Source organism: Ursus maritimus, unplaced genomic scaffold (assembly GCF_017311325.1).
Source record: "Ursus maritimus isolate PB19 unplaced genomic scaffold, ASM1731132v1 scaffold_19, whole genome shotgun sequence".
In the NCBI taxonomy this organism is placed as follows: Eukaryota; Metazoa; Chordata; class Mammalia; order Carnivora; family Ursidae; genus Ursus; species Ursus maritimus.
This window is the reverse complement of record NW_024424341.1, coordinates 23,089,270-23,116,382: the sequence shown is the minus strand read 5'-3', so window position 1 is coordinate 23,116,382 and position 27,113 is coordinate 23,089,270. Positions and strand designations below refer to the sequence as shown.

General features: G+C 45.7%; 3 protein-coding genes across 6 annotated transcripts in view; 2 read left to right on the top strand and 1 right to left on the bottom strand.

Moving 5' to 3' along the window:
• DUS2 (dihydrouridine synthase 2) overlaps positions 1-17,057 on the bottom strand; it is a 46,224-nt gene extending 29,167 nt beyond the window's left edge. For 2 of the 4 annotated variants that reach the window (XM_008702424.2, XM_040633488.1), the window contains exons 1-2: positions 11,394-11,485; positions 7,591-7,733 (exon numbers count right to left, since the gene is read on the bottom strand). In XM_008702424.2, coding sequence (XP_008700646.1) covers positions 7,591-7,716 — 126 coding nt within the window. In that variant the 5' untranslated portion in view covers positions 7,717-7,733; positions 11,394-11,485. Of the gene's footprint in view, positions 1-7,590; positions 7,734-11,393; positions 11,486-13,388; positions 13,613-16,941 lie in introns of those variants that run through there. The other 2 variants (XM_008702423.2, XM_040633487.1) reach the window with 2 other exon arrangements.
• Positions 17,058-17,089: 32 nt separating this feature from the next.
• On the top strand, positions 17,090-18,917 carry DDX28 (DEAD-box helicase 28). The gene has a single exon (XM_008702546.2). It carries the CDS (start codon positions 17,090-17,092, stop codon positions 18,710-18,712), a length of 1,623 nt encoding a protein of 540 aa, XP_008700768.2. The 3' UTR covers positions 18,713-18,917.
• A 2,827-nt stretch (positions 18,918-21,744) lies between these two features.
• DPEP2NB (DPEP2 neighbor) lies at positions 21,745-23,412 on the top strand. Its single transcript, XM_008702427.2, has 2 exons — positions 21,745-21,976; positions 23,108-23,412. Exons 1-2 carry the CDS (start codon positions 21,910-21,912, stop codon positions 23,410-23,412), a joined length of 372 nt encoding a protein of 123 aa, XP_008700649.1. The 5' UTR covers positions 21,745-21,909.
• The last annotated feature ends 3,701 nt before the right edge of the window (positions 23,413-27,113 follow it).

The window sequence follows — 27,113 nt, the reverse complement described above, 5'->3', positions numbered from 1 at the left end:
GAGTTGAAGCCGCAAATTGGGCCCTGCCCAGCATGGAGCCTACTTAAAAATAAATAAATAATATAATGCCTTACCATGTACAGGCTTACTCTTTCTTGTCTATCATGTGTTATGTTCCTATATCTGAAATACACCCTGACACCTTCATCTTTTTCATTCCTCTTGGCTTGCTTTCTCTGTCTGAGCTGACCATAACATTTATCACCAGTGTCTCTCCATGCCACCTTTCTACCCCCACCTCTGGTATATCCAGGTACATTTTTTTTAGTTTCTAATTTGGTTGAAGGATCTTTGGTATAGCTCTTATTTGCAGAAATACAAATACACTCAGATTGAAAAGCTATACAATTTCCCCCTCAAAAAAAAAAAAATTAATACCAAAATGAATAATGGGAGCCCCTAAAGGATAAGAAGGAGAGAAGGGATAGAAAGAATATTTGAAGAAACAGTGGCAGAAATTTTCCCAAATCTGATGAAAAACATTAATCCAACACCTAAGAAGCTCAACAGCGCCTAGTGAAATAAACTCAAAGACAGCCACACCTAGAAATAAACAATCAAACAGCTGAAAACCAAAGACAAAGAGAAAATCTTGAAAACAGCAAAAGAGAAGTGACTTACCACATCCTCAATAAGATTAACAACTGATTTCTCAGTCCTTAAGTGTCTGCCTTCAGCTCAGGTCATGATCCCAGGGTCATGGGATCGAGCCCCATGACGGGCTCCCTGCTCCACAGGGAATCTGCTTCTCCCTCTCCTTCTGCCTACTGCTCCCCCTGCTTGTGCTCTCTCTCTTTCTCAATCAAATAAATAAATAAAATCTTAAAAAAAAAAAAACAATTGATCTCTCATGAGAAATGATGAAAGAAGAAAACAAGGAGGCAAAGACCTGCACACGGAAAACTACAAAATATTGTTGAAAGAAATTAAAGGAGAGCGAAATAAACGAAAGACATGATCATGGATTGGAAGACTTAATATTGTTAAGATGGAAATATTCTCCAACTGGGCTACAGATTCAATACGAGCCCTATCAAAACCCTAATTCCTCTTTTTGCAGAAATTGATAAGCTGATCCTAAAATTCATGTGGAAATGCAAGGAACACAGATTAGACAAAACAATTTGAAAGAGAAAAAGTTAGAACATTCATACTTCCTAATCTCAAAACCTACTACCAAGCTACAATAATCAAGACTGTGTGTTGGGGCACCCGGGTGGTTCAGGCAGTTAAGCATCCAACTCTTGATTTCGGTTCAGGTCATGATCTCACGGTTGTGAGATCGAGCCCCAAGATTCTCTCTCTCCCTCTGCCCCTCCCCTCCACTCGCTCTCTCTCTCTCTCCCAAAAAGAAAAAAAAAAAAAAGACTGTGGTACTGGTGTAAGGATAGACATATAGACCAGTGGAATAGAATTGAGAGTCTAGATACAAACCAAAACATCTATAATTGACTGATTTTTGACAAGGGTACCAAGACAATTTATTGGGGAAAAATTACCTTTTCAATAAATAGTGCAAGAAAATGAATTTTGATGTGAGCTAGAGTCCCTACCTCACATCCCATACGAAAATTAACTCAAAATGGGGCACCTGGGTGGCACAGCAGTTAAGCGTCTGCCTTCGGCTCAGGGCGTGATCCCAGCGTTCTCGGATCGAGCCCCACATCAGGCTCCTTCACTAGGAGCCTGCTGCTTCCTCTCCCACTCCCCCTGCTTGTGTTCCCTCTCTCGCTGGCTGTCTCTGTCAAATAAATAAAATAAAATCTTTAAAAAAAAAATTTAACTCAAAATGCTTCAAAGACCTAATGTATTAAGAGCCAAAACTATAAAATTCATAGAAGAAAACACAGACACAAGTCTTTGTGACCAAAGATTAGGCAATAATTTCTTAGAGATGATACCAAAACTACAAACAACAAAGAAAAAATAGATAAACTGGACTTAATCAAATTAAAAACTTCTATGTATCAAAGGATACTATCAATAAAGTGAAAAGAAAACTCACAGAATGGGAGAAAATATTTGCAAATCATCTATCTGATAAAGGTCTATTATCCAGATTATATAAAGAACTCTTACAATTCTTAGACTAAAAAGACAAATAACCCAATTAAAAAATGGGCATAGATTTTATTAGACATTTCTCCAAAGAAGATATACAAATGGCCAATAAACATAGGAAAAGATGCTCAACTTCATTAATCATTAGGGAAATGCAAATCCAAAACCAATGAGATACCACTTCATAGCCACCAGGATGGCTATAATCAAAAAGACAATAAGTGTTGGCAAAGTTGTGGAGAAACTGGAAACATCATACTGGTGAGAACGTAAAATGGCACAGCTGCTTCAGAAAACAGTCTGGCATTTTCTCAAATGGTTAAACACAGAGTTACAATATGATCCAGCAATTCTGCTCCTAGGTGTATATACCCAAGAGGAATGTACACAACTGTTCATAGCAGCATGGTTCATAACAGGCAAAAGGCAGAAATAATCCAAATGTTCATCAACTGAATGGATAACCAAATTGTGGTACACACATACATTTAACTATTAGTCAGCCACTAAAAGGAACGAAGTACTGATACATGCAACAACATAGACGAACCTTAGGAATACTATGCTAAGTAAAAGAAACCAGGCATAAAAGACCATATGTGGTATGATTCTATTTATATGAAATGTTTAAAACAGGCAAATCTATAGAAACAGAAAGCAGAATAGTGGTTTCCAGGGACTAGGGGAGGGAGGAATTGGGGAGGGCTTGCTAACGGATATGAGGTTTCTTTTTGGTGTGATGAAAATGTTCGACAGTTGACTGTGGTGATGGATGCACAATTCTGTAAATATACCAAAAGCCACCGAATTGTACAGTTTGAATTGGTGAATTATATGGCATGTGAACCATATCTCAATAAAGGTTTTAAAGGGGAGCCTGGGGGCGCCTGGGTAGCGCAGTGGTTAAGCATCTGCCTTCGGCTCAGGGCATGATCCCAGGGTCCTGGGATTGAGCCACATCGGGCTCCTCCACTATGAGCCTGCTTCTTCCTCTCCCACTCCCCCTGCTTGTGTTCCCTCTCTCGCTGGCTGTCTCTATCTCTGTCAAATAAATTTAAAAAATCTTTAAAAAAAAATAATAATAAATAAATAAATAAATAAATAAATGGGAGCCTGGCTGGCTCAGTTGGTAGAGCATGTAACTCTTGATCTCGGGGTTTTAAGTTCGAGCCCCATGTTGGATGTAGAAATAACTTAAAATCTTTTTTTAAAGGATTTTATTTATTTATTTGAGAGAGAGAAAGCGTGAGTTGGGGGGGCAGGGCATAGTGAGAAGAAGCAGACTCTCAACTAAGCAGAGAGTAAGCCACAGGGCTGGATCCCAGGACCCTGGGATTATGACCCAAGCCGAAAGCAGACACTTAACCAACTAAGCCCCTCAGGCGACCCTAAAAATAAAATCTTAAAAAAAAAAATGTTAGATGGGGCACCTGGGTGGCACAGCGGTTAAGCGTCTGCCTTCGGCTCAGGGCGTGATCCCAGCATTATGGGATCGAGCCCCACATCAGGCTCCTCTGCTATGAGCCTGCTTCTTCCTCTCCCACTCCCCCTGCTTGTGTTCCCTCTCTCGCTGGCTCTCTCTATCTCTGTCAAATAAATAAATAAAATCTTTAAAAAAAAAAAAATGTTAGGGCACCTGGGTGCTTCAGTTGGTTAAGCGTCTGCCTTTGGCTCAGGTCAAAATCCCAGGGTCCTAGGATGGAGTCCTGCATCAGGCTCCCTGATCAGCAGGGAGTCTGCTTCTCCCTCTGCCCCCCCCCCTGCTCATGCCCTCCCTCTCTCTCTTTCGCAAAAATAAATAAATAAAATCATTTAAAAAAATTTTTTTAAATATTAAAAAAATGCTTAGAGGAAAAATTTTGGGTCAATTGACAAAATTAGAACATGGAAGGTAGATTTTTAAAAAGTATTATATCAATGTTAAGTTTACTGAAGATGATGCCTATATCATAATTATATGAAAAAAGACTTGATTCTGGGAAAATATCAATGAAGTACTTGAGAAGTGAAAATTATAGTGTATGAAACTTACTCCAATAGTTAAGAAGAATGCATGAAACTAATGTAACATTGTGTGTCAACTATACTAGAGCTTAAAAAATTAGTTAAGGGGGAGACTGGGTGGCTCAGCTGGTTAAGTATCTGCCTTTGGCTCAGGTCATGATCCCAGGGTCCTGGCATCAAGCCACACATCAGGCTCCCGGCTCAGCGGGGAGTCAGCTTCTCCAGCTCCCTCCACTGCTCCCTCCACCCCACGCCAGCTCACGCTCTCTATCAAAATAAATAAATAAATAATCTTTTTTAAAAAAGTTTTAAAAAATTAGTTAAGGAGAAAATATATATACATTAGATAGAACACAAATGATAAAAAAAAAAAATCAAGCAAAAATGTTGACCATAGGTCAGTCTGGGTATGGATGCTCTCTGTCTATTCCTGCAACTTTTTAATAATTTTTTCTCTTTTAAAATTTGTTTTTATTGAAGTATAGACATAGAGCAACTTTTCTATAAATTTGAATTTTTTTTAAGTTTTAAGAAATGACCCATTCTGGGCAAAGGACTTGAATAAAAATTTCTCCAAAGGTGATACACCAATGGCCAACAAGCATATGAACATCCTCGACATCACTAATCATCAGAGATACGCAAATTCAAACCACAATGAGCTGTCACCTTTCACCCATTAGGATGACAAGAAAGAAAGGAAGGAAGGAAGGAAGGAAGGAAGGAAGGAAGGAAGGAAGGAAGAAAGAAAAAAAGAAAAAAAAAAGAAAAGAAAAAAGAACAGAACAAGTGTCAGCAAGGACATGGAGAAATTGTGCACTGTTGGTAGGATTGTAAAATGGTGCAATTCCTAGGGCAAATAGCATAGAGTTTCCTCCAAAAATTAAAAAGAGAACTACCACCTGATCTAGCAATCCCACTTGTGGGTATATATATATCCAAAAGAATTGAAAGCAAGATCTCAAAGAGATATTTGCATACCTATGCTCATAGCAACACTATTCAAAATAACCAAGACATAGAAGCACCCAAATGTCCATCCACCAATGAATGCATAAACAGAATGGGGCATATACATACAATGGACTATTATTCAGCCTAAAAATGGAAGGAAATCCTGTCACATACTACAACATGGATGAACCTTGAGGGCATTATGCTAAGTGAAACAAGCCAGTCACAAAAAGACAAGTATCGCATGCTTCCACTTCTATGAGGTACCTAAAGTAGTCAAATTCATAAAAACAGAAAATAGGAGAGTGGTTACCAGGGGCTGGAGAAATGGAGCAAAGGGGACTTGTTTTATGGGTATAGAGTTTCAGTTGTGCAAGATGAAAAGATTCTAGAGATCTGTTTCACAACTCAACACTACCAAAGTACACATTCAAAAATGGTTACGATGGTAAATTTTTTTTTAAAGATTTTATTTATTTATTCGACAGAGATAGAGACAGCCAGTGAGAGAGGGAACACAAGCAGGGGGAGCGGGAGAGGAAGAAGCAGGCTCATAGCGGAAGAGCCTGATGTGGGGCTCGATCCCATAACGCCGGGATCACGCCCTGAGCCGAAGGCAGACGCTTAACCGCTGTGCCACCCAGGCGCCCCACGATGGTAAATTTTATGTTATGTGTTTTTTACTACACACACAAAAAAAATTTTAAGGACGCATTCTGGCAATCAGGGCCTCTTAAGAACACCGCCTCCTCCCCTGGTCTTGCTTAGTAAAAGTCCAACAGGTAGATGTCCTCTCACATTCTGGGGAACTGGAGGCCCCTGGTCTTTATAAAAAGGAATAGATAAATGAAATCTGAGGAAGTCCTGGAAAACCCCTATCAATAAGGCAGATCTTAGTGGGGAATCAGACTACTGCTCCCTTGACTACTGCTGAGCTAGTTCATCCTTTCTTTACCTCCAGCTGTTGAGGGCTTTGCAGAGGTTTTAAGGAGGTGTGTGCATGCCTGGTATTTCCTAGACTCTATACTCTGGTCCTGTGAGATGGGTGGAATAGTTTAACTAAATCCACAGCTGGACCACCTCATGTGAACCCAGGAAGATCATCCAGGCGGCGGGCCTGCAGAGCCAAGCTGGATCCGCCAGGGGGCACCAGGCACCATATTGTGCCATGTCCAGTACTTGGTCCCGAATCCAGCCAGCTACCCAGGCTAAGCAAGGGTCCACTGGCCAGCCTGCCTCTGCTCTCCACAGGGGTTAGGCCTAAGTGCAAGACCTAGGTGTCCTCTGGCAGAGGCCGGTTTGTTTATAAGCCATATTGACTCTGCCAGAGTGAAAGCCCATCAAGCATGCCAAAGGAGGCATCACAAGCAACAAAACAACAGTGAAGCTCTCTGGGACTCGTCTTTTTGGTCCCCGTTTCTCAGGTTCTGAGTCCACGAGTCCTCGAAGTCCTCCACAGTCCTTGAGTCCTCACAGTCCTTCCTCCCAATCCTCTTCTAAATCCAAGAGGTTTTTCTGGAGGCCCAGGAGGGTGCTGGCTAAGAAAGGCTACACCTAATCCACAGCTGACTGCCTGGGGGCCTGAGTGGGGGCTCAAAAGATGAGTGACCAGATAAATAGTGCTCAGTGCACTACCCCATTCCCCTGGGACTGGCCTCTGGACACAGGTTCCTCCCTGCCCTGGCCACATTCTGGCAGCCTGGAAGGCTTATGGATGCCCAGCTCTCATTTCTCAGACCTCCTTGCCTTTATTTCAACAAACCCCTTAGAAGTCAGGTCCTACGCCCGTGATCCTAAACTCGGGAACCTCCCTTTCTGACTCCCACATCTGGACAACACATGCTCCCTCTCTCCCATTGCATCTTGCTAGCACCTTAAACGGCTCTGGCCCTGCCCGCCTATAGACACTGGCATGGCGATCCCCAGCCATGGGCATCCCTCTGCCAGGCTCTGCAGCTCTCCTTCCCATAAAGCTGAAAACCAGCATGACTATGCATACCCAGCTGCCAGGCAAATCTCCCAGTGCCCATGCCACATAGGAATGGGACCAAAATGCCCTCACTTTCTTTCCTCAAGTCCAATATCAGCTACTTCTATAATGCTGTTTTTCCTAGAAAAAGGTTTTTAAATCTGGATCTGAAGTCCTTCTATTCTCCAAAACAGCCAGGATGTAGGCAACCCAGTAGCTACTACCACCAGAAAATCCTGTGGCTCCCAAAACCAACCCCATCCAGCTTCCCTGGTCCTTTTCCTCCTCTTCCTAACCTTAAGTTCATTCACTCATGCACTGAATGTCTATTAACTCCGACAGAGGCCAGGGCAGTGACCTGACGTGACATTCATCTAACCACCCAGCCCAGGGATCCCACAAGGCCTCCATGCTGCCAAGGCTGCTGGCCCTAAACAGGGCCCAGAGAACTCACAAGTGTCACGTTTGTCTCCCACTGCCTTCAGGGAGCGCCTGTGAAGTGAGTGCCCATTCTGCCCCTCACTAACTCCTGACCACTCCCACCCACAAAGAAGGAGGCTGCACTGGTAGAAAGCCCTCCAGGAAAATCAGGAGCCTCTTACCTCACAGTACACAATGTCTGCTCCATAGTCCAGGGCCAGCAGCCGCATTGGGAGAGTGCCTACCCGAACCATAGGGGCTAAGATGAGTTTGTTGCGATAGCACAGTGAGAGGCTGTGCTCAATCATTCTTCCTCTGCTAAAGCCTGCAGAAAGGGAAAACAAGAATCAGATATCCAAATAAGGAAAATCGCTTCTGTTATCCAGGTCAGGCTTTTCTTCTTCTTTCCATACGAGGACTTTGTTTTCCTTTTCTCTGATCATAAAAATCATGCATGCTTTTTCATTCATCTAAAGAATATTTATTACATGCCTCGTCTGAGCCAGCCACTGTCCTAGTCTTTTGGGATACATTAAAGAACAAAACAGAGAAAAACTCTTGCTCTGATACAGCTTTTATTCTAGCAGTGGAACAAAGGCAAAAAATAATACATAACAAATAAATTACATAGTATGTTGGAAAACTGGTAATGCTACAGAGTGAAAAACAGCAGGGAAAAAGGAAATTGAAAACACTGGGGCTGTGTTAAAATTTTTTTCCATTTTATTGAGATGTGATTGACATATAATGTTGTATTAATCTAAGGCGTACAACATAGTGATTTGATATATGCATATGCTACAAAATGATTACCACAGTAAGTTAACATTTATCACCTCACATATTAATAATTTTTTTCTTGTGATGAGAACTTTTAAGATCTACTCTTATGTCTGGGTGGCTCAGTAGGTTGGGCATCCGACTCTTGGTTGCGGTTCAGGTCACGGTCTCAGGGTTGTGAGATAGAGCCTTGTGATGGGCTCTGCACTCAGCTCGCAGAGTCTGCTTTTGATTCTTTCCCCCTCTGCTCCTCCCCTGCTCTCTCTGTCTTTTTCTCAAATAAATTAATTAAATATTTTTTAAAAATCTACTCTTAGCAACTTTCAAATATGCAGTATTGTCAACTATAGTTGCTATGGTGTACATTACGTCCCCAGAACATATTTATCTTCTAACTAGAAGTCATCTCTTTTTTTTTCTTTCTTTTTTTAGAGAGAGAGAAAGAGAAGGGGGAGGGGAGGTACAAGCAGACTCTGTGCTGAGCATGGAGCCCGACAGAGGGCTCAATCCCATGACCCTGAGATCATGACCTGAGCTGAAATCAAGAGTCAACACATTTAATCAACTGATCCACCCAGGCGCCTGGAAGTTCATATCTTTTGACCACCTTCACCCATATACTCCTCACTCCCAGCAGGAAAAATATAAATAAATGGTATATTTTATAGTAAAACATAAAAATATTTATATGAAAATATTTACATTAAAATATAAAATTTTAAATAGGGAAACCAAGATAGGCCTCAATGGGAAGATAACATTTGAGCTAAGACTTGAGTCAGCCAAGTTGGTATTTAGTGGAAGAATAAACAGAAGAAACAGCCAGTGCAAAGGCCCTAGGGCAGGAGCTTGTCTGGTGTGTTAGAGCAACAGCAAGGAGGCCAACGTGGTTGGAACACAAAGAGAAGAGGGAGTAGTGAAAGTCAAATACATGATGTCACAGCCATAAGCAGACAGGACACAGTCAGATGCCATACGGCCTTGCAGGACACTCTATGAATTTTGTTAGCTCTTCCCAAAATAGAAGCCAGTAAAGGGTTTTAAGTAGAGGAGTAGCATGACTGAACATGTTTTCTCCTGATCACAGTGATTGCCATATAAAGAGCAGTCTGTTGGGGGCCAGAGTAAATAAGGAGACCAGGTACAAGGCTCTTTGGTAACCAACATAAAAGTTGCTGGTGAGTTAGTAGTAGAGGTGGTGGGAAGTGTTCACATCCTAAATATACTTTGAAGGTAGAGCCAACAGGAGTAAAAAGAAAAAAAAAAATCAAAATCCCATATCCCAGAGAGACTGTTAATACTTATTTATTCTAAGCAAACAGGGACCCTTCTAAAAAGTCACCAAGCTAGCTAGCCAATGCCCTGCTCTGCTCTGTCTCCATTTTCTTTTTACTATTCAGCCCTTTCCCGCTGGCCCCCATCTCCACCGCTCTCCTAAAACTGCTCAAAGTCACCAATTACCTGGAAGTTGTGAAATCAACAGACACTCACCTGTCCACGATCTTGTTTCACTAACAGTACGGTGACATGGTTGAGCCTCCCCTCTTCCTGACTCCCCTAACCCCACACTTTCCTGTGTTTTCTCCCACCTCTCTGCCCTGCTTTTCAGTGTCTTTCCTGGTTTCACCTACTCTACTCACATGTTGAGTTTCCTCCTTAGTCTTGGGCCCTCATCCCTTCTAATTTCACACATTCTCCCTTGCAAATTTACTCACTCCCATGGCTTAAAATATTACACCAACTGCTCAATATACATCCCCACCCAGGCATCTTAAGGACATCTCACACTAAACATGCACAGAACAAGGTCTTGATGTGCTCTCCTAAGCTGCCTCCTCTGTCTTCATTAATTCATTCAACAGACATTTATTGAGCCCCTATCATATGCGAAGCACCGGCTGGCACTATGAGGAGGAGGAGATACAGTAGATGAGAGGGTTATAGAAAGGGAACTTACAAATACTTGTGAAATTATAACTGTGTACACTGCTGTGAAAGACATGAGGCTTTTGGGAATTTGTGCCAGCAGGAAAGGGATGCACAGGGGTTGAGAAGGGCTTCCCTTAAGAAATAATTTCTTCTTCATCTTCTTTTTTTAAATTATATTTATTTATTTTAGAAAGAGAGAGAGAACTCGAGAGCTCAAGCAGGGGGAGGAGCAGAGAGGGAGGGAGGTGGGGGAAAGAATCTCAAGCAGACTCTGCATTGGGCATGGAGCCTGACACAGGGCTCCATCTCACAACCCTGAGATCAAGACCTGAGCCAAAATCAAGAGTCGTATGCTTAACCGACTGAGCCGCCCAGGCACCCCAAGAAATAATTTCTGATTCAAGCTTTCAAAGGAGAGAAGGTGTTAATCAGATCAACACATGGAGAGAAAATGTTTCCCATTTCAGCAACTAGCACCTCCATTCACCCAATTACTCATCCTTAATCCATATTCCCCACATTCAATCTATCACTAACTCCTGTTGAAACAGCCTTCAAAATTTAACTAATCCATCTGCTTTGTTCCATCTCCAGTGCCACCACTGCACACAAAGCCAGCCTCCTAATGGGTCTCCCCAAATCTAATCTTACCCCCTCCCATCCCTTCTCTTTAAGATACTGCGTGGCATCTGAAAAAAGCAACTCTGATAATACCACTCCCTTGTTTATATCCTTCAATGGCTTCCCATTGAGTTTAGGATAACTCCCAAACCCTTCTGATGGCCTGCCAAGCCCTGCATGACCTGTCCCTGCCCACGTCTCCAGGTCACCTTGAGCCTCTCTCCCCCTCACTCTCCTTGCTCTGGCTACCCTGGCCTTCTTTGAAAGTCTTCCACACCAAGCTCTGGAGTCTGTGCACTTGCAGTCCTCTCTGTCTGGAACACTCTCCCTGACTCAATCATACACACCCACATTAAGGTCCTCTTGACCTTGAATGTCCCCTTTTTGGAGACCTTTCCCTACCAGACCATCTAACATCAGGTCTCTGGTCACATGCTCTCGCAACACTTTTTGCTTCCCTATAGCTCAGTTGCAATCCCCATGCACTTATTTGTGTGGTCTCTTGTTTAACCCCCAGCTCCTGCTCTAGACCACCAGGACAAGTTCCGCAAAGACAGGAACACGGCTACCTAGTTCACTGCCAGGTTTCTAGCCCTGAGCCCAGTACTTGGCCCTTAGCAGCCGCTCCGAAAGGAAGGTGTGACTGAACACTCACTGTGGTGGCTGAGGACACCCTCCAGTAGGTGGCTGGTCTGGGAACTCCCTCTGGCTCATGCCGGCAGTGCCTGACAGCGCCTGCCTCCAAGAAGGCTCCTCTCAAAGAAGCTAGGCAGTCCCCACCCTTTCCCAGTTGCCACCACCACCATCCGCTGGGCCCCAGGATCACACCCAGATCAACATTTTAGTCACACAAACTGAGACGATCTACCATTCTTTTAAGGGCTGGTCTTCTCTCTGACGGTTTTGATGACCTTCTCAGACAGTAACCTGAACTTCAGTTGCATAGATATTAATTATAATGCTTTCAGGTTGAAAGGAACACTATTCAGGGAAAGCAACGAATGGAAAAAACTTTACCAGTCCCTTCCACGTAAATTTTCCTAGAGACTGTGACCTTGCTTAAAAAGCAATTTCTTTAAAATACAAATTAAGAGTTAAAACGGAAGTCAATTAGGATTAAATATTCAGAGAATTATCCTATTTCCCACTCAAAACACGTGTAGATAAGAAAAAATTAAAGTGATCTACTATATTTATAAGAGAAAGAGGTGATACAGCATCTCTCTGGTAAGATTCTGAACTCTGGAATCAGACCTACCCTGGAATCCCAACTCTGCCCGGGCAGATGAATTACCCTAGCGGAGGCTTGGCTTCTCCCTCTGGAATATGAGGCTCCAGCAGAATCTACATCAGGTGGGATGCTGTGAAGAGTTGATTTTATGATGCACAATAGCTCCCAGCACACGGTAAGGGTTTAATAAATGTTAACTGCTCTCACTATCGGGCTTTTACACTTTCAACACATTCTAAGTGTACTGTCATATCAACAAACATCTACCAGTTCTTTTAAGATGAAGGCACTGTGTGAAGTGCTGAAGGTAAAGAAATGGGAAGAACTAAGCTCTTGACCCTAAGGAGCTTCTCGGCTCTGCCACTGCCATTTATCAAATGATTGATGACAAAAGCCTGCAAACCAGTGTCTCTGCTTCCAGGTTATGTTCACTCTATGTTCCTTCCCGCAGCCAGAGGGGTCTTTCAAAACACAAATCAGGACAGGATATTCCCATTCTCCAAAGCCTTCCCTTCTGCCCTTAGAATTCAGTCCCAGCTCCTTCACAATGCAAACAAGTCCTGTTCCCTGCCTTCCTCAGAAGCCCTATCTTTCATCACTTGCCCCCTGTCTCTTAACTCCCCCATGCTAAGCTTCAGCTCTTCTGAACTATTTCTTTTTTTTTTTTTTTTAAGATTTTATTTATTTATTCGACAGAGATAGAGACAGCCAGTGAGAGAGGGAACACAAGCAGGGGGAGTGGGAGAGGAAGAAGCAGGCTCATAGCGGAGGAGCCTGATGTGGGGCTCGATCCCATAACGCCAGGATCACGCCCTGAGCCGAAGGCAGACGCTCAACCGCTCTGCCACCCAGGCGCCCCTCTTCTGAACTATTTCTATCTCCCCAAACTGGCCTGCTCTCTCCCAATTTGTAGTCTCTGAATAAGTTGCCCCTGCCTAGAACCCAGATTCCTATTCCTCTATTCCTCTACCTGGCTGACTTCCAGTAACCTTTCAGAACCTCCATACAGATGTCACTTCCTCCAGCAAGCCTTCCCTGATGCTCATCTCCCAAACACAGAGTAAGGGCACCTCCTCTTAGCTCATTCCTGTCCTGGGATGGAAATATACTCTTGTAATTATAAGAGCAACTATCAATCTGCCTCCCTCATCACAGGGGGAAGGCAAGCACTGCATCTTGCTCATCACCAGGTCCTTGTCACAGAGAACACAATCTGGCATAAGGTAGGTGTTTAGGGTTTGTTGTGAAAAGAAGTTAACAGGTCAAATGGCAACAAGAACTACAATATGGTTCATGCTTCAGCCACAGAAGAGCTCTATCACAGACAAACGTGCTCTATCACAGAGCATTTCAAGTGTCTTGCCATACCTCAAGTTTGGTTACAAAGCAGACAAATGACTACTCCACTGTCTTGCTTACCCAGTAAAGGACTGCAAGCCCTTTATGCAACTTGCATAAGAGCCACCACTGGCACAAACAAGATTCTGGTAAGAAAGCAGCAGGAGATGAAGTTGGGGGCAGACTCTGGAGACTGATGACGAGAGAAGCTGTAGGCCACGGGCATCCACTGATGGCTTTTGAGTCAAGGGGTGACAAGGCCATGGCTGTGCTTTAGAAAGATCATTCAGACAACAGATGATGGGCTGGAGAGGGAAAGACAAGAAGGAAGTAAGGAGTTGGGGTTGACAGAGGGTGAAATGACCTAGGCATATAATGACACGGGCTGAAAAGAGAATAGCCAGCACTTGCACAACAGTCCTGACGCAGGCAGGAAAAAGAAGAAACAGGGATTATTTTTTTGCGATCCCTTGCAATTCCCAAAGTCCTTCGTTTATAACTGTGCTTTCAAACGGGGCGGCACATTAGAATCATCTGGAAAGGCTTTAAAAAAATACCAATGTCCAGGCCTTACCCCCAAACCAATTAAATCAGAATGTAAACTCCATTAGGGCAGGAATTGTACCTGTTTTGCTCACTGTGTGTTCGAGCAGTACCCAGCACATGCCTGAAGCTCAGGAAACATTTATTGAATGAATAAATGAAAGCATGACAGTACCATTATCACCTGAGATCAAAGGGACAATTCTGTTTAACTTATGGAGTAGGGGCGCCTGGGTGGTTCAGTCAGTTGAACGTCTGCCTTCGGCTCAGGTCATGATCCCAGGGTCCTGGGCTCAAGCCCCACATCAGGCTCCCTGGTGAGCAGGGAGCCTGCTTCACCCTCTCCGTCTGCCTGCTGCTCCCCTTGCTTGTGCTCTCTCTTTGTCAAATAAATAAATAAAATCTATTTTAAAAATAATAAAATAAAATAAAAAAAAACTTACAGAGTAACCAGGCAATATGAGTTACCACGGCAGCCCTGGGAAAAAAATACTACCAACTTAGGCCCCTGCTCTCAGGAGCTTACATTCTTTCCACAATAAGCAAAACTTTCGTATTTCTAGAGCACTATAATATACAACATGTAACTCAATAACAACTAGAGGTTACTCAATGTGAGCAGAAGGAAAAGAGAGGAGCCTTATTCAGTGTCTGATGAACTGACAAAAAGAAATTAAGGGCATGGGCAGAGACCGGCTCGGACAGATTCCAATCCTTACGAGATTATGAATTAATCATACTTCCAGGACTTGAGCGTGGTGAGAAAGCAGCCATAAACTAACCAGCTTCCCTTCCCCAAATATCTGGGCAAAACCCAAATGCAAGTACATACCTATGTATTATTCTTTTCCGATCATTCCTTCGGTATACCTGTTCTGGCTTGGTACAAAGTAAGACTTTGTTTTTATCTGATAAAACAGTGGCACGTGTAAATGGATAAAGCCTGTTGAGTCAGATATCCAAGAAGCTACATAGATAAGGAACAAGGAGCCCTGAGTTTTTAAAAAGAATCATACAAGTAGTATAGAATCACAATATCTTAGAGTGTCCTTTGTATCAACTCCCCTCTATCATATTGCCAACCAGCAGTCATCTGGCCTGGATATGAACTTTTCCATTCCATATGAATGGAAAACTCAGCACCCTCAAGATAGATCTGGGCAATTCTAGTTGTTACAGCAGTTCTTTAGATCAAATTCAGAATCTGCCTATTACTTACGGGTCCTCGTTCTGCCTTCTGGAGTAGTACCCCACAGCACACCTCATCTTTTTTCCATCTGGCACATTCCCCAGATCCATAAGGACAGTTTTGTTCTCCCTAAACTTCTCTTCTCCAGTTTCACTTCCTTGAATAACTTTTTCTTGTGTTTATGACTTTCAGGGCCCTCAAAATTCCTAATCCCAAGGGCAAAGCAAGCAATGGCATCAGTGTACTTGCTACAGATTCTGAGGATGAGGCAGGGTCAGTGCAAGAGCTTGTCAAATGTGCCTACCTGAAATGAAAGCACATGAAACCTCAGCCTCTCCTCAGTCCTCATACTCTATGCATGGTTTCTCAATGACACACTATTCACATATTGGGCCAGATAATCCTTTTTTGTGGTGGGCTTTCCTGTGCATTGTACAATGTTGAGCAATACCCCTGGCTTCTGCCCACTAGATGCCAGTAGCACCTCCCCAGATGTGACAAATAAAAATGTCTCCAAACTCTGTCAAATGTCCCCTAGGTTGGGCGGGGGCAAAATCACCCTCACTTGAGAGCCACTGCTGTATCCAATGACTCTGTTCACCTGTCACTACTCAAAACTCTCTCCTCTGCTGGTTTATGGGTAACTTTCCAGAAAGTCTACTTATGTATCAAAATGGCATTTGAAACTTTTAAAGTATTTATCTTTTTGGAAACAACATGTGTTGGTGAGGATGTGGAGAGAAAAGAACCCTCCTGCACTGTTGGTGGAAATTAAAACTGGTACAGCCACTATGGAAAACAGTATGGAATCTTCTCAAAAAATCAAAAAATAGAATTGCCATATGATCTAGCAATTCCAGTATGGGGTACTTACGCAAAGAATACAAAAACACGAGTTCCAAAAATAAATGCACCCCTATGTTTATTGCAGCATTATTTACAATAGCTAAATTATGGAAGCAACCCAAGTGTCCCCTGATAGATGAATGGATGAAGAAAATGTGGTGTATATATACACACAATGGAATATTAGCTATTAAAAAAGAATGAAATCTTGCCATTTGCAACAACATGGATGGATTTAGATGGATAATGCTAAGTGAAATAAGTCAATCAGAGAAAGATAAGGGTTTTTTTGTGGGGGCTTTTTTTTTGTTTTTTTGTTTTGTTTTGTTTTGTTTTTTGCAACCTGAACATCTGAATTCAAGTGAAATATTCTATCTGACCAGGGCTATGTGAGGAAAGCCACATATCTGATTACTCAGTAGAGTAGAAGGACCCTCCTCACCACTATTTAAGCAATTTAGGTATCTTGACTGGGAACCCAGTGGAGGTGAATGTACTGCAAGAATAGTAGGCTCAGGACAAAAAGCTGGGAGGGGAGGCAAGAAAATGGAGAGTGAACCTCAGCTGAAAAAGGGGGAAAACCAAAGGGAAAGGTTTCCTTGAAATAAAGCCTGAAGATGTTACCTCCCACTTTACAGAGAGGCCATCGGTTTGCCCTCGGGGCTCTCAGCTCTTGGCCAAGGGAAGTGGGGGTGCCTAGATCTAAGACACTTGGCGCTTGTCTTCTCCCCCAGGCCTGGCCATACATTCAGACTCTCAATAAACTATTACCAGACCTTGCCCGGCGACCACATCTGGGAAACCACCACCGCATCCTCGGAATTTACAGGAGACCAGCACGCGACAAGCTATCAAAGAAGCGGTGAGAGCGACAAAGCAGAATGGCAAGGACCGGACACCCAATCGCCAGAAGCCCTCTGCCCCCCCAACCCCGTCCATAAGGCCAGGCCCCCGTCGCCGCGTAACGCCGGACCCCGGAGCCTGCCTCCATCGAGCCCGTTTCCCCAAGGTTGGTCCCGGTCTGGGTGACGCCAACCCCTGTTCGGACCTACAGACCTCGCCGCAGTTGAACTTTACAGACTCTCCCTCCTTCCTCGGGGTTCGCCAAATCCACAAGCCTTACTGAGCCGCGCCAGACACCGTCCACGAGGCCTTGCGCGCCCGTGACGTCATTGCCGGGCGCCTCTCGCACGCCACGGGAACTATGGCTCTGGCGCGGCCGCTGCGGCCGCTGCGGCTCGCGGTTCGGTTGCTTTTGGCGCCTCGACGGGACCTAGCGGTCCGCGGTCCCGACGAGCCCCTGCCCGTGGTTCGCATCCCGCGGGCTCTACAGCGGCGGCAGGAACAGCGGCAGAGCGGGCGACGGAGTTCCCCGCGGCTGGTGCTGGCGCGACCTGGCCCGCTCTTGATCTCAGCGCGGCGGCCGGAGTTGAACCAGCCGGTGCGCCTCACGCTGGGCCGTTGGGAGCGTGCGCCACTAGCTTCGCGTGGTTGGAAGAGTCGGCGCTCCCGCAGGGACTACTTCTCTATAGAGCGCGCGCAACACGAGGCACCCGCGCTGCGGAACCCCGCATCCGAGAACTGCTTCGCCGCCCTGGGTCTGGAACCCCGCGTGCTGCATGCACTACAGGAGGCTGCTCCTGAAGTCGTTCGGCCTACAACCGTGCAGTCGAGTACCATCCCCCCGCTTCTTCGCGGCCGCCACATCCTTTGCGCCGCGGAAACCGGCAGTGGCAAGACTCTCGGATACCTACTACCTCTGCTTCAGCGGCTCTTGGGCCGGCCAAGCCTGGACTCGCACAGTATACCTGCTCCTCGAGGCCTGGTCCTTGTGCCTTCTCGAGAATTAGCCAAACAGGTGCGGGCCGTAGCCCAGCCCTTGGGCATCTCCTTGGGCCTCCAAGTGCTGGAGCTAGGGGGAGGCCATGGCATGAGTAGCATCCGGCAGCAACTGTGCAAACAACCTCCAGTAGATGTGCTAGTGGCCACTCCAGGAGCTCTGTGGAAGGCCCTGAAAGGTAAACTAATCAGCCTGAAGCAGCTCTCCTACTTGGTGTTGGATGAGGCAGACACACTATTGGATGAAAGCTTCCTGGAACTAGTGGACTACATCTTGGAGAAGAGCCATATAGCAGAAGACCCAGCTGACTTAAAAGACCCCTTCAATCCCAAAGCTCAGTTAGTGCTGGTGGGGGCCACATTTCCTGAAGGTGTAGGCCAACTGCTAAGTAAAGTTGCCAGCCCAGACTCTCTGACCACCATCACCAGTTCCAAGCTCCACTGCATCATGCCTCATGTTAAACAGACATTTATGAGGCTGAAGGGAGCAGAGAAGGTGACTGAGTTGGTGCAGATCCTCAAGCAGCATGACAAAGCATATAGGACTGGCCCCTCGGGAACTGTTCTGGTGTTCTGTAATAGCTCCAGCACTGTGAACTGGCTGGGATATATTCTGGATGACCACAAAATCCAACACCTAAGGCTGCAGGGACAAATGCCAGCCTCAATGAGGGCAGGCATCTTCCAGTGCTTCCAGGAGGGCTCCCGAGACATACTCCTCTGCACAGACATAGCCTCTCGGGGCCTGGACAGCACGCACGTAGAGTTAGTTGTCAATTATGATTTCCCCCTCACCCTGCAAGACTACATCCACAGAGCCGGTAGGGTGGGCCGTGTAGGGAGTGAGGTGCCTGGCACCGTCATCAGCTTTGTGACCCATCCCTGGGATGTAAGCCTGGTTCAGAAGATTGAGCTGGCAGCTCGCCGGAGGAGAAGTCTTCCAGGACTAGTGTCCTCAGTGAGAGAGTCTTTGCCCCAGCAAATCTGATGGTAGCCAGCTTAAAGGTGATGCCATTAACGGGAATCTTTCCTTTTGTCCTGGGTGGGTGAGCACACTTGTCAGTAGGATGCACTGGGCTGCCCAGTCACCTCCCTGAAGGCCTGGTGAGCTGCTGTCTGGCCAGCACTGGAGAGTGAGCATGGGTCTTTGTAGTCTTTCACATGACTCCTGAAAAATAAAGTAGATTTCTGGCTTTGTATTATGTCATAATTTCTAACAATAAATGAGATTTTTATGGGTCTCCTCTGATAACAGTTACCATTGGGGTAGAATTCATTGAATTGTGAGAAGAGTCACACTCCAACACATCTGGGACTGAGGCTCTTTCCATTGCTGTTTTATTATTTTTATTTTTTAAAGATTTTATTCATTTGAGAGAGAGCCAGCATGAGCAGAGGGAGGGGCAGAGGGAGAGAAAGCAGCAGACTCCCCACTGAGCAGGGAGCCTGACTCAGGGCTCGATCCCAGGACCCCGAGATCATGACCTGAGCCGAAGGCAGATGCCCAACCAACTGAGCCACCCAGGTACCCCATTCCATTGCTGTTTTAATTAGTACACATTTAGATTTTATTTTCTGCCTCCAAAACATCCATTAAGCACCCCAGAAAACGGAAAGGGGATGTGACTAGCAGATTTTCTTCACCAACAGTGCCCATGGCAAGCTTGGGCATTCTTAGTGAAATCTCTCTGGGAAGTACTGGCAGAAGAATAGAAGACAGACTGACACAGAAGTAATGCTTGGTGTGCATTTCCAGGCCTTCTTTCTCATCTCTTGTGGCAGGGAAAGAGAAAAGAGAATTAAACTTCTTATAAAACTGGCAAAATAAGCATGTAGCATCCTCTCACTATTTCCTAGGTTCCAGTTGTGCAACATTATAAAAGCCTAAAGTAATGTGCAGTTGAGAGTCAAATACAACACAAAACCACTTAAAAATACCTGCACACTGGAAAGGATAAGGTTGCAGAGAAAAGAAATGGGCCCAGGGCAATCTTTGCCAGGAGAGAATTTTGCACTAAATGTACAATCATAGCTCTCTTTTTCATATAAGGAAGCTTGAGGCTCCGAGGGATAAAAGAACTTGCTCAAAATCATACACATAAGTATGACAGAATGTGGTCTGTCTGCACCAAGGGTTGAGTTATTTACCAACTTTCAATATTGCCCACTTTGACTCTCAGAAGTAACCCAGTCTGGACAATAATTTGGTCATTCTGTCCATGGATCACTATGGCAGAACTATTAAAAATACAGATTCCAGGGGCACCTGGCTGGCTCAGTCAGTAGAGCATGTAACTCTTGATCTCTGGGTTGTGCGTTCAAGCCCCATGAGGGGTATAGAAATTACTTAAAAATAAAATCTTTTAAAAAAATTACAGATTCTGGAACTCACAATCATTTTTCTATGCTATTCTGCCTTCCCCAGAGACCCAGGCAGGTCCTGATAAGGCATCTGTAACCGTACCAGGTCAGAGTGGTGTTCCCAGACAATCTCTCTAGAGTCTCGGAGAATCTAACTAGTCTTCTGTTGGCCCACCTGCCAGAAAGAACCTCCTCCAGAGCTCTCCCCTTCACATTTTTCCTCCTAGCATTCCCCAAGGGCAGTCTGCTCTAATCAGGCCTGACTTCATGTGTCCTAACATGCACAACACTAATTCAAACAATTTAGGAATAGAAAAAAAGATGTGGTTGTCAACCAGATTGCCCAACCTCTGAAATACTAGTCCCATCATTCTACCTCCAGGGCACATCCCCTTTACAACTGCCCTAGGAAACAAGCGTCCCATCTTTGCATATTCAAGGTCAGTAACGGGGGGACCCCCTCCTAAGGAAGATTGTCTCTCATTGCTAGGAAGTTCTTCGCTGCACTATATCCAAGGCTGCCCCAAATATGGTTCCTTCCTGTGGGCCTGATCAGACTAAGGGCAAAGTTGTCTATTTCCTCCTCCTCTGAGTAGGACCCAATCAGCTTTAGTAACGCCTCTTCACAGTTTGACCATGTTTTCCACCCACACTTCCGCTGAGCCCACACTTCATCCTTTCATGGTGGTAGATTTGTTATTACAGTCTTTGCCTTTTGGGGGAGAGATGAAAGTAATGATTAAGTCGTTATTTTATATTCTGTCATTTTGTCATGAAATTGTTTTGAATTTTATCCTAAAGTGGGCCCACCATTCCCACTTTTTTTTTTTAAAGATTTTATTTGACAGAGAGAGACAGCCAGCTAGAGAGGGAACACAAGCAGGGGGGTAGGGAGAGGGAGAAGCAGGCTTTCCACTGAGCGGGGAGCCCGATGTGGGACTCGATCCCAGAACGCCAGGATCACGCCCAGAGCTGAAGGCAGACCCTTAACGACTGAGCCACCCAGGTGCCCCCCACCATTCCCACTTTGTGAAGCCATCCAGGACCCTCATTTTGCCTTGGAGCACCTTTAACATCTCTCCCAGTGTCACTTTGAAATGTGATGAGCTTGTCCTCACATTCCTATCAGGTATAAATCTAGAGCCCAACATGAAACTCTACCATTGAGCAGAACACCTCCCCACTACTTATGCAACCTTGCATAGGTTTTTTGAGTCCTCAGTTATAAAAATGGGAGGGTTTTGTGAATTTACATTTGGGGCACGACAAGTTCAAGAAGAGCTTATCTTTGCTTTTATTCTTCCCAGCTGGAGTGTCTTCCATCTCCTCTCCATGGGTCCAAATCTAATTTATCCTTCAGACCCACTGCCAAAGAGCCTTCTACACAAATCTCTGCCTCTCTGGCTGTTGAATACTTAGGGACAGTACCATACAACCTAGCTGTCTCTTAGGTTAATCTTGCCTCTCAAGCCAATTGCAGAATGTGGGTTTCCCTCGCCCTCTTTTGGTCCCTGGGGCTGTGCCAGCCCACAGGTATTTTCCACAGGGAGTGGCTACTTCACTAGGGCTTGCTGGGGAGAGAAGAGTGAGGGCCCAGGTGGGGTGCTTCTCTGCCTCCACCCTGCTCTCCTCCACAAAAGCCCGAGAGCCTGAAGCCTGCCCCTCAAGTCACAGATTCTTTATGTGACCTCACTGGGTAGTGATGACGTCACAGGCCTCCTCATAGTTTCCATGGCAGGGTAACTACGCAAACGTGGTGCTCTCAGGGAAACTTTCCTACCAGTTTTCTACCAGATACCAATCTGTTTGGTTGCCTGAGAGAGAATGTCTGACCGGATCTTCTATATTCATTCTAACTTGTCCTCTGTCCCCTGGGAGGGCAGCACAGCAGGTAGGCCTAGGCCAGGCGTCTGTACAAGAGTCACTGGTGTACACACAACTTCACCTGGCTGCCACACGTTCCTTTTGGGCTTGCCCACCACACCTCAGAACTTAACCAGCTGTAAGTAATACAAGTGGCCTGGGGCCCCCTCAGGGACTTACAGTGTTCCTGCTCACTGCCTAGGACAAGTGAAATGTCATCCCTGGACAACTATTCAGAAAGCTTCTAATCTTTATAAATGCAGCCTTCCCTTTTGGGCAACAAGCTACTTCCATTCTGACCCTTTCCTGATTGGCCTCTTAGCAAAGATCAAGCAAATTTTTGTTGGCAAGCGATAAATGGAGCAGTTTGAGGAAGAACTGTTGAGAGCTGCTCATGAGTCTCCCCTTCAAACCCGAGCACCTTTACCGTGCTGTCGGGTAGACATCCACATGGGTCCCCTGAAACACACCCCAGACTGAGCTGCTGCGTACTAGGCAAAGGTGGTGTAATATCTATGGGAAGAACAAAAGAGCCAAGGAGAGTGATGAGTGACAAGACTGGAGGGCTAAAGAAATGGCATCCTAGGAGGTTGGGTTGACATAAGCCTAGACTTGCTACCTAGAATCTGGCTCTGAAGCTCCTGGTCACTCTGCCTCCGTATTTGGCCTTTTTCTAATCTAGGTGAAAGTATCAGAGGGCTGGAGGTCAGTGTGGTTGAAAGAGGCAGTGTAAATGGGGCCCAAGAGGAGTTGCCAAGGTGGGAGGGGTTCTTAGCCCATTTATATTATTTTTCCCAACACCTGAAAGGTATTTCCATTAAAGCCTCAGAAGTGACAGACTTTAAGAAATGCTTTTTCTGCCGTGGAAGGGAGAAATGGAAAGGATCCTGGTTGAAATTGTTTTCAGGTTCTACTGTTTCCTCTGAGAATGGGGAACAGATTTCCAGGTCTCCTGCTGCTGCCCTAAGCTCCATAGAATCGCTTTTGCAGCCATATCCCTTCTCTAGGGGACTCATAGAGGTGATGGGCCAAGGCTGTGTTTTGGATACCAAGCAGATTAAAGGGCTACAGCCAGAAAGTGGGAGAGACATGAGAGGGGAGGTCCTGACAGGTCATGTACACAGCAGAAGTGACTGATGAGATCTGATTTTCTTTCCAGCAGCAGTGACTCCCACTTCTCCTCCTACACCTGGTCACTACCATGTCCTCTACCGAGGGTGTGGAGAAACCCAGATGGGCTGGCATGGGGAGACATACTGCCTGGTTGGTGGCTACCGGACCTATGGGGATGCTCCTGTGGCTACCCCAGCAAAGGTGGAAGCAGAGAAACCAATTCCCAGCCGGGCTCCCAAGAGACGTCGAGCTCTCACGGAGTCAGATAAAGACCTAGGTTGCTCCAGCCCCAAAATTCGGCGATTGCAGCATGGTGCCAGGAGGCTGACCCCACAGAAGCTTGCTGGCTGAGCCACTCTATAGGGAGGGCAAACATTTAACCGCCTAAGACAGTTAATGCCTCTTCCTGCAGTGACCCGCACTGCCCACCACTAGAGATTAGAACCTGAGCCATTCTGCCTGAGCCTTAGTCAGCCAGCAGCCTCCTTCCATACTAACTGGCCACGGGCAAGGAGCCTTAGAAACTGAGGCTTGAAACGAGAGGCTGCTTGGAACATCCCAGGGCTGAAACTGGCCTGGAAGAAAACCTGATGTTTCTCTGCTCAATACTCTAGAGTCCTTTCTTGGGAAGAAGAAAGAAAAGTCTGCATTCTTTGAGCCAAGGAGGATCCAGGAGCAGAGAGAGGATTCAGAGTGGTCTCAGCACGGGCCCATCTATCAGATGGACTCCTGCCCTGAGTCACTGCCAGCAGCCACCAACACAAACCAACAGGAGCTGGGCTTTTTGAAACTGAAAAAAGCAATTTGTGTCTACCCAGGGAGCCTCTTGTCTGGAGCGCCAGGAGGCATAATAAAGAGACCCAGGAAAACCTGCTCCCCAGAGCGGGAAAAACATGGAGAGAGTTGGGTAGCACCACCACTGAGGCTCACGTGCTCCTTTGTTCCCAGCCCTTTCTGGCCCCAGTGGGACTTCTTACTGTTCAATAAAATGATTTTGTCTAACATATATGACTTGAAATCCAGCTTGTCCAAGGCCAGACCCCAAAACTCCTTGTTCCCTTGAAGTACATTCCCACACGGGGAACCTGGTGCTCTGAGAACTTCTGCCTCCAAAAACGACCCTCGAGTGCAGCTTCTAATGTGTGGCTGTCACAATGACACCTGTACAAATCGGAGCAGGACCCGGGCAGGTTCTTTAAGAAATGCAAAGCCTGATAAGAACTTCCCTGTGTGTGTGTGTGTGTGTGTGTGTGTGTGTGTGTGTAAGAAGATGAGAGGCAGGACTGAGAAGACGTTCTGTCAATTCACCCACCCATCTATCCATTAACTCCACAAATATTTATTGAGCACCTGCTAGTTTTTTGGGGTATATTAGTAAACAAGACAACGGAAGCCCCTCTCCTCAAGGCACCCACAAACTAAAGGAAGAGATAAGTAAGGGATATAATTTCAAATAATTATAAGTGCAATAGGGAAAGGTCAAATAGAATAAAAGGATAGAGTGATGAGGGGGTGCTAGGTTCCACAAGGTAGTCAAGGAAGGCTTCTTTGAGGAGGCGACATCTCAGTGAAGATGTGAGGGAATCCTGTGAAGAGCTGGAGGGAGATAATTCCTGGAGGAGGAAATGGCAAGTGCAAAAATCCTGAGGCAGGAATGAGGCTGGCCCATTCTAGGACCAACAGAAGGCCCCGTGTGGCCAGAGAGAAAAAAGAAGAATGAAAAATGTGGTTGGAGAAGGAGGCATGGGCCAGACCATAGCAGGCCTTGTCAGCCATGGTGAGGAATGTGGATCTTAAGTGTGATGGGAAGTCATGAAAAGAAGTTGAGCATGGGTAGTGAAATGATCAGATATAGATGCTCAAAAGATGATTCCAACTACTGTGTGCCATGGGTGCTGGCTGTTACCAGTGGAATGTCTCTCTCAGCAATTAAGGGGACAGTTGGTCCTAGGGAGTGGGGGTGGGGGAATATCAGCAGAGAAGAAAGAGCACAGGGTGTGTGTGGGCCTCTGTGCCAGGTCCACGTGCCTTAGCATCCCAGATCAAAAATAGGCACCGTCAGCAGCTTGTAGCCCTGTGGACAGCACACTCACCCTGAAGGGCCATACCAGCAAGAGTGTTGCTCCTCTTCCGGCACCTTCAAGGCCAGGAAAGGTCCTGATAACTTAAGAAGTTTCCCTAACCTGGGTTAGAGGAAGAAGCACAGGCCCTGGGGCGTTCCCACTGTGAGTCTCAGTTAACCCACAAAAGAGAGCTAATGCCTCTTCCTGCAGCAACTCCCACTACCCACTACCCACTGCTGGAGATTAGAACCTCATGTTGCTCCCTGGTGTGACTGAGGAAGATTTGCGATCCTGGAGGAGCCAGGTAGGTTGGCAATTCCCAACCATGAGGCAAACCAACTCACCTGGGGCTCCTAGGAATACTAGAGATCCCCAGTGCCTACACCAGTCCTGCTGAATACATTTTCAGGGTGGGATCTGGAAACCTGCAGTTTTAAATTTTTCCCATAATCATGATTTTATAAGAAATACAAGTGGTAAAGGAACCTGTGAAATGACACCAGGGGATGCAATCAGCAAATTCCAAGACAGAAAACTCTAAAGGACAAAGGATATGATTTTTTCAACAAATAAATTGCAATGAAAGAAGAAGTAAGAGGAACCAATGGATTAAGAGATATAACAACCAAAAGCAATGCACGTGGCCTTATCTACATTATAATTAAAACAATGATTTAAAAATTACGCAATCAGGGAAATTTGAACATGATAGATAATTTATGATATTAAGGAAGTATTGTAACTCTTTTAGGTGCCATGATGGTCTGGTAGTTGTCTTTTAAAAAGAGCCATTAGCTTTTAGAGATGCAAACTTAAATATGGATGGAATAAATGTTTGATCTGCCTTAAAATATTCTGTAGAAGGTATAAATGAGTAAGGTATAAATGAAACAAGATGGGCCATCCGTAATTGTTGATGCTGGATGACTGATACATAAGGGTTCAATATACTCTTCTACTTGCTTATGTTTGAAATTACCCTAATAAGTTAAAAGAAATTTTTTTTAAAAGCTTCTCAAGTGCAGCCCGATGTTTGTCAGCCAGATTTGGAATCAGTCAGGACTCAGGGTGGGAGGCGCGGAGGGGGGTCAGCCTCATAGCACAAATTAGCGGCTGGGAGCCATGGCAGCCAGGCGGAGGAGGGCAGCCTTCCTGCATGAACACAGGAAGCATGCAGGGCTCTGAGGCAGGGTGTGCTGTGTACAGCATGTTGTTGCCGGTCTGACAGGCCTCAGAGATAAGCAGGCTAGGTTGAGCAAAGGGACAGCAAGTCTGAACTTGAGGCTAACTGAAAAAATCACATATGCCACATCACAGATGTTTGTTTGGTCAGAGCCGGTTCCCAGCACCTGACATCCACACAGCCCACTCTTCCGGATGCTTCTGTTAGCAGATGTGGTAGATAACTGGAAACCTGTCCAGCCCCTTCACAGCATACCCCAGCAAGGGGCCAGCTCCAGGGGGTGATCAGTAGGGAAAGTCTAGACAAACAGATGATGTAAGGGACTTGAAGCCTCTCCTGGTGAGCGAGGCAGCAGCTGGAAGTCAAGAAGTCCATGGAACCCCAATCTGACTTTGCCACAAAGGCATCACGGTGATCATTTGCCTGTGCAACTGCTGGCCTCCCTACCTTTCCTCCCCTTCAGCCAGGTTCAAGGAGGGTCCCGTCCTCGGGCCAGGAGGCTACTCTCTCTGCCACTGCCGGCTTCTCCAGATGGCTGCCTTAAGTCCCATGAAGCCACACTGAAGACAGGGCCAGTCCGGTCCAACTTTGGTGAACCTGGCAGTGGTGAACAGGAGGTGAGTGGCATGTGCAGAAGCAGACAGGACAGACCTTACCAAATGGCTGGTAGTCATTCTCCAAAGTTCTCTCCCTTCAGGGCCTGGAACACCCACAGGCAGGGGGCCCAAAAAGATAAAAACTCCGCATAGCTCTGACCTGGGGTCCCAGAGAGCCCTGGACATCAGGAAGCTAAGTACGTTCGTCCA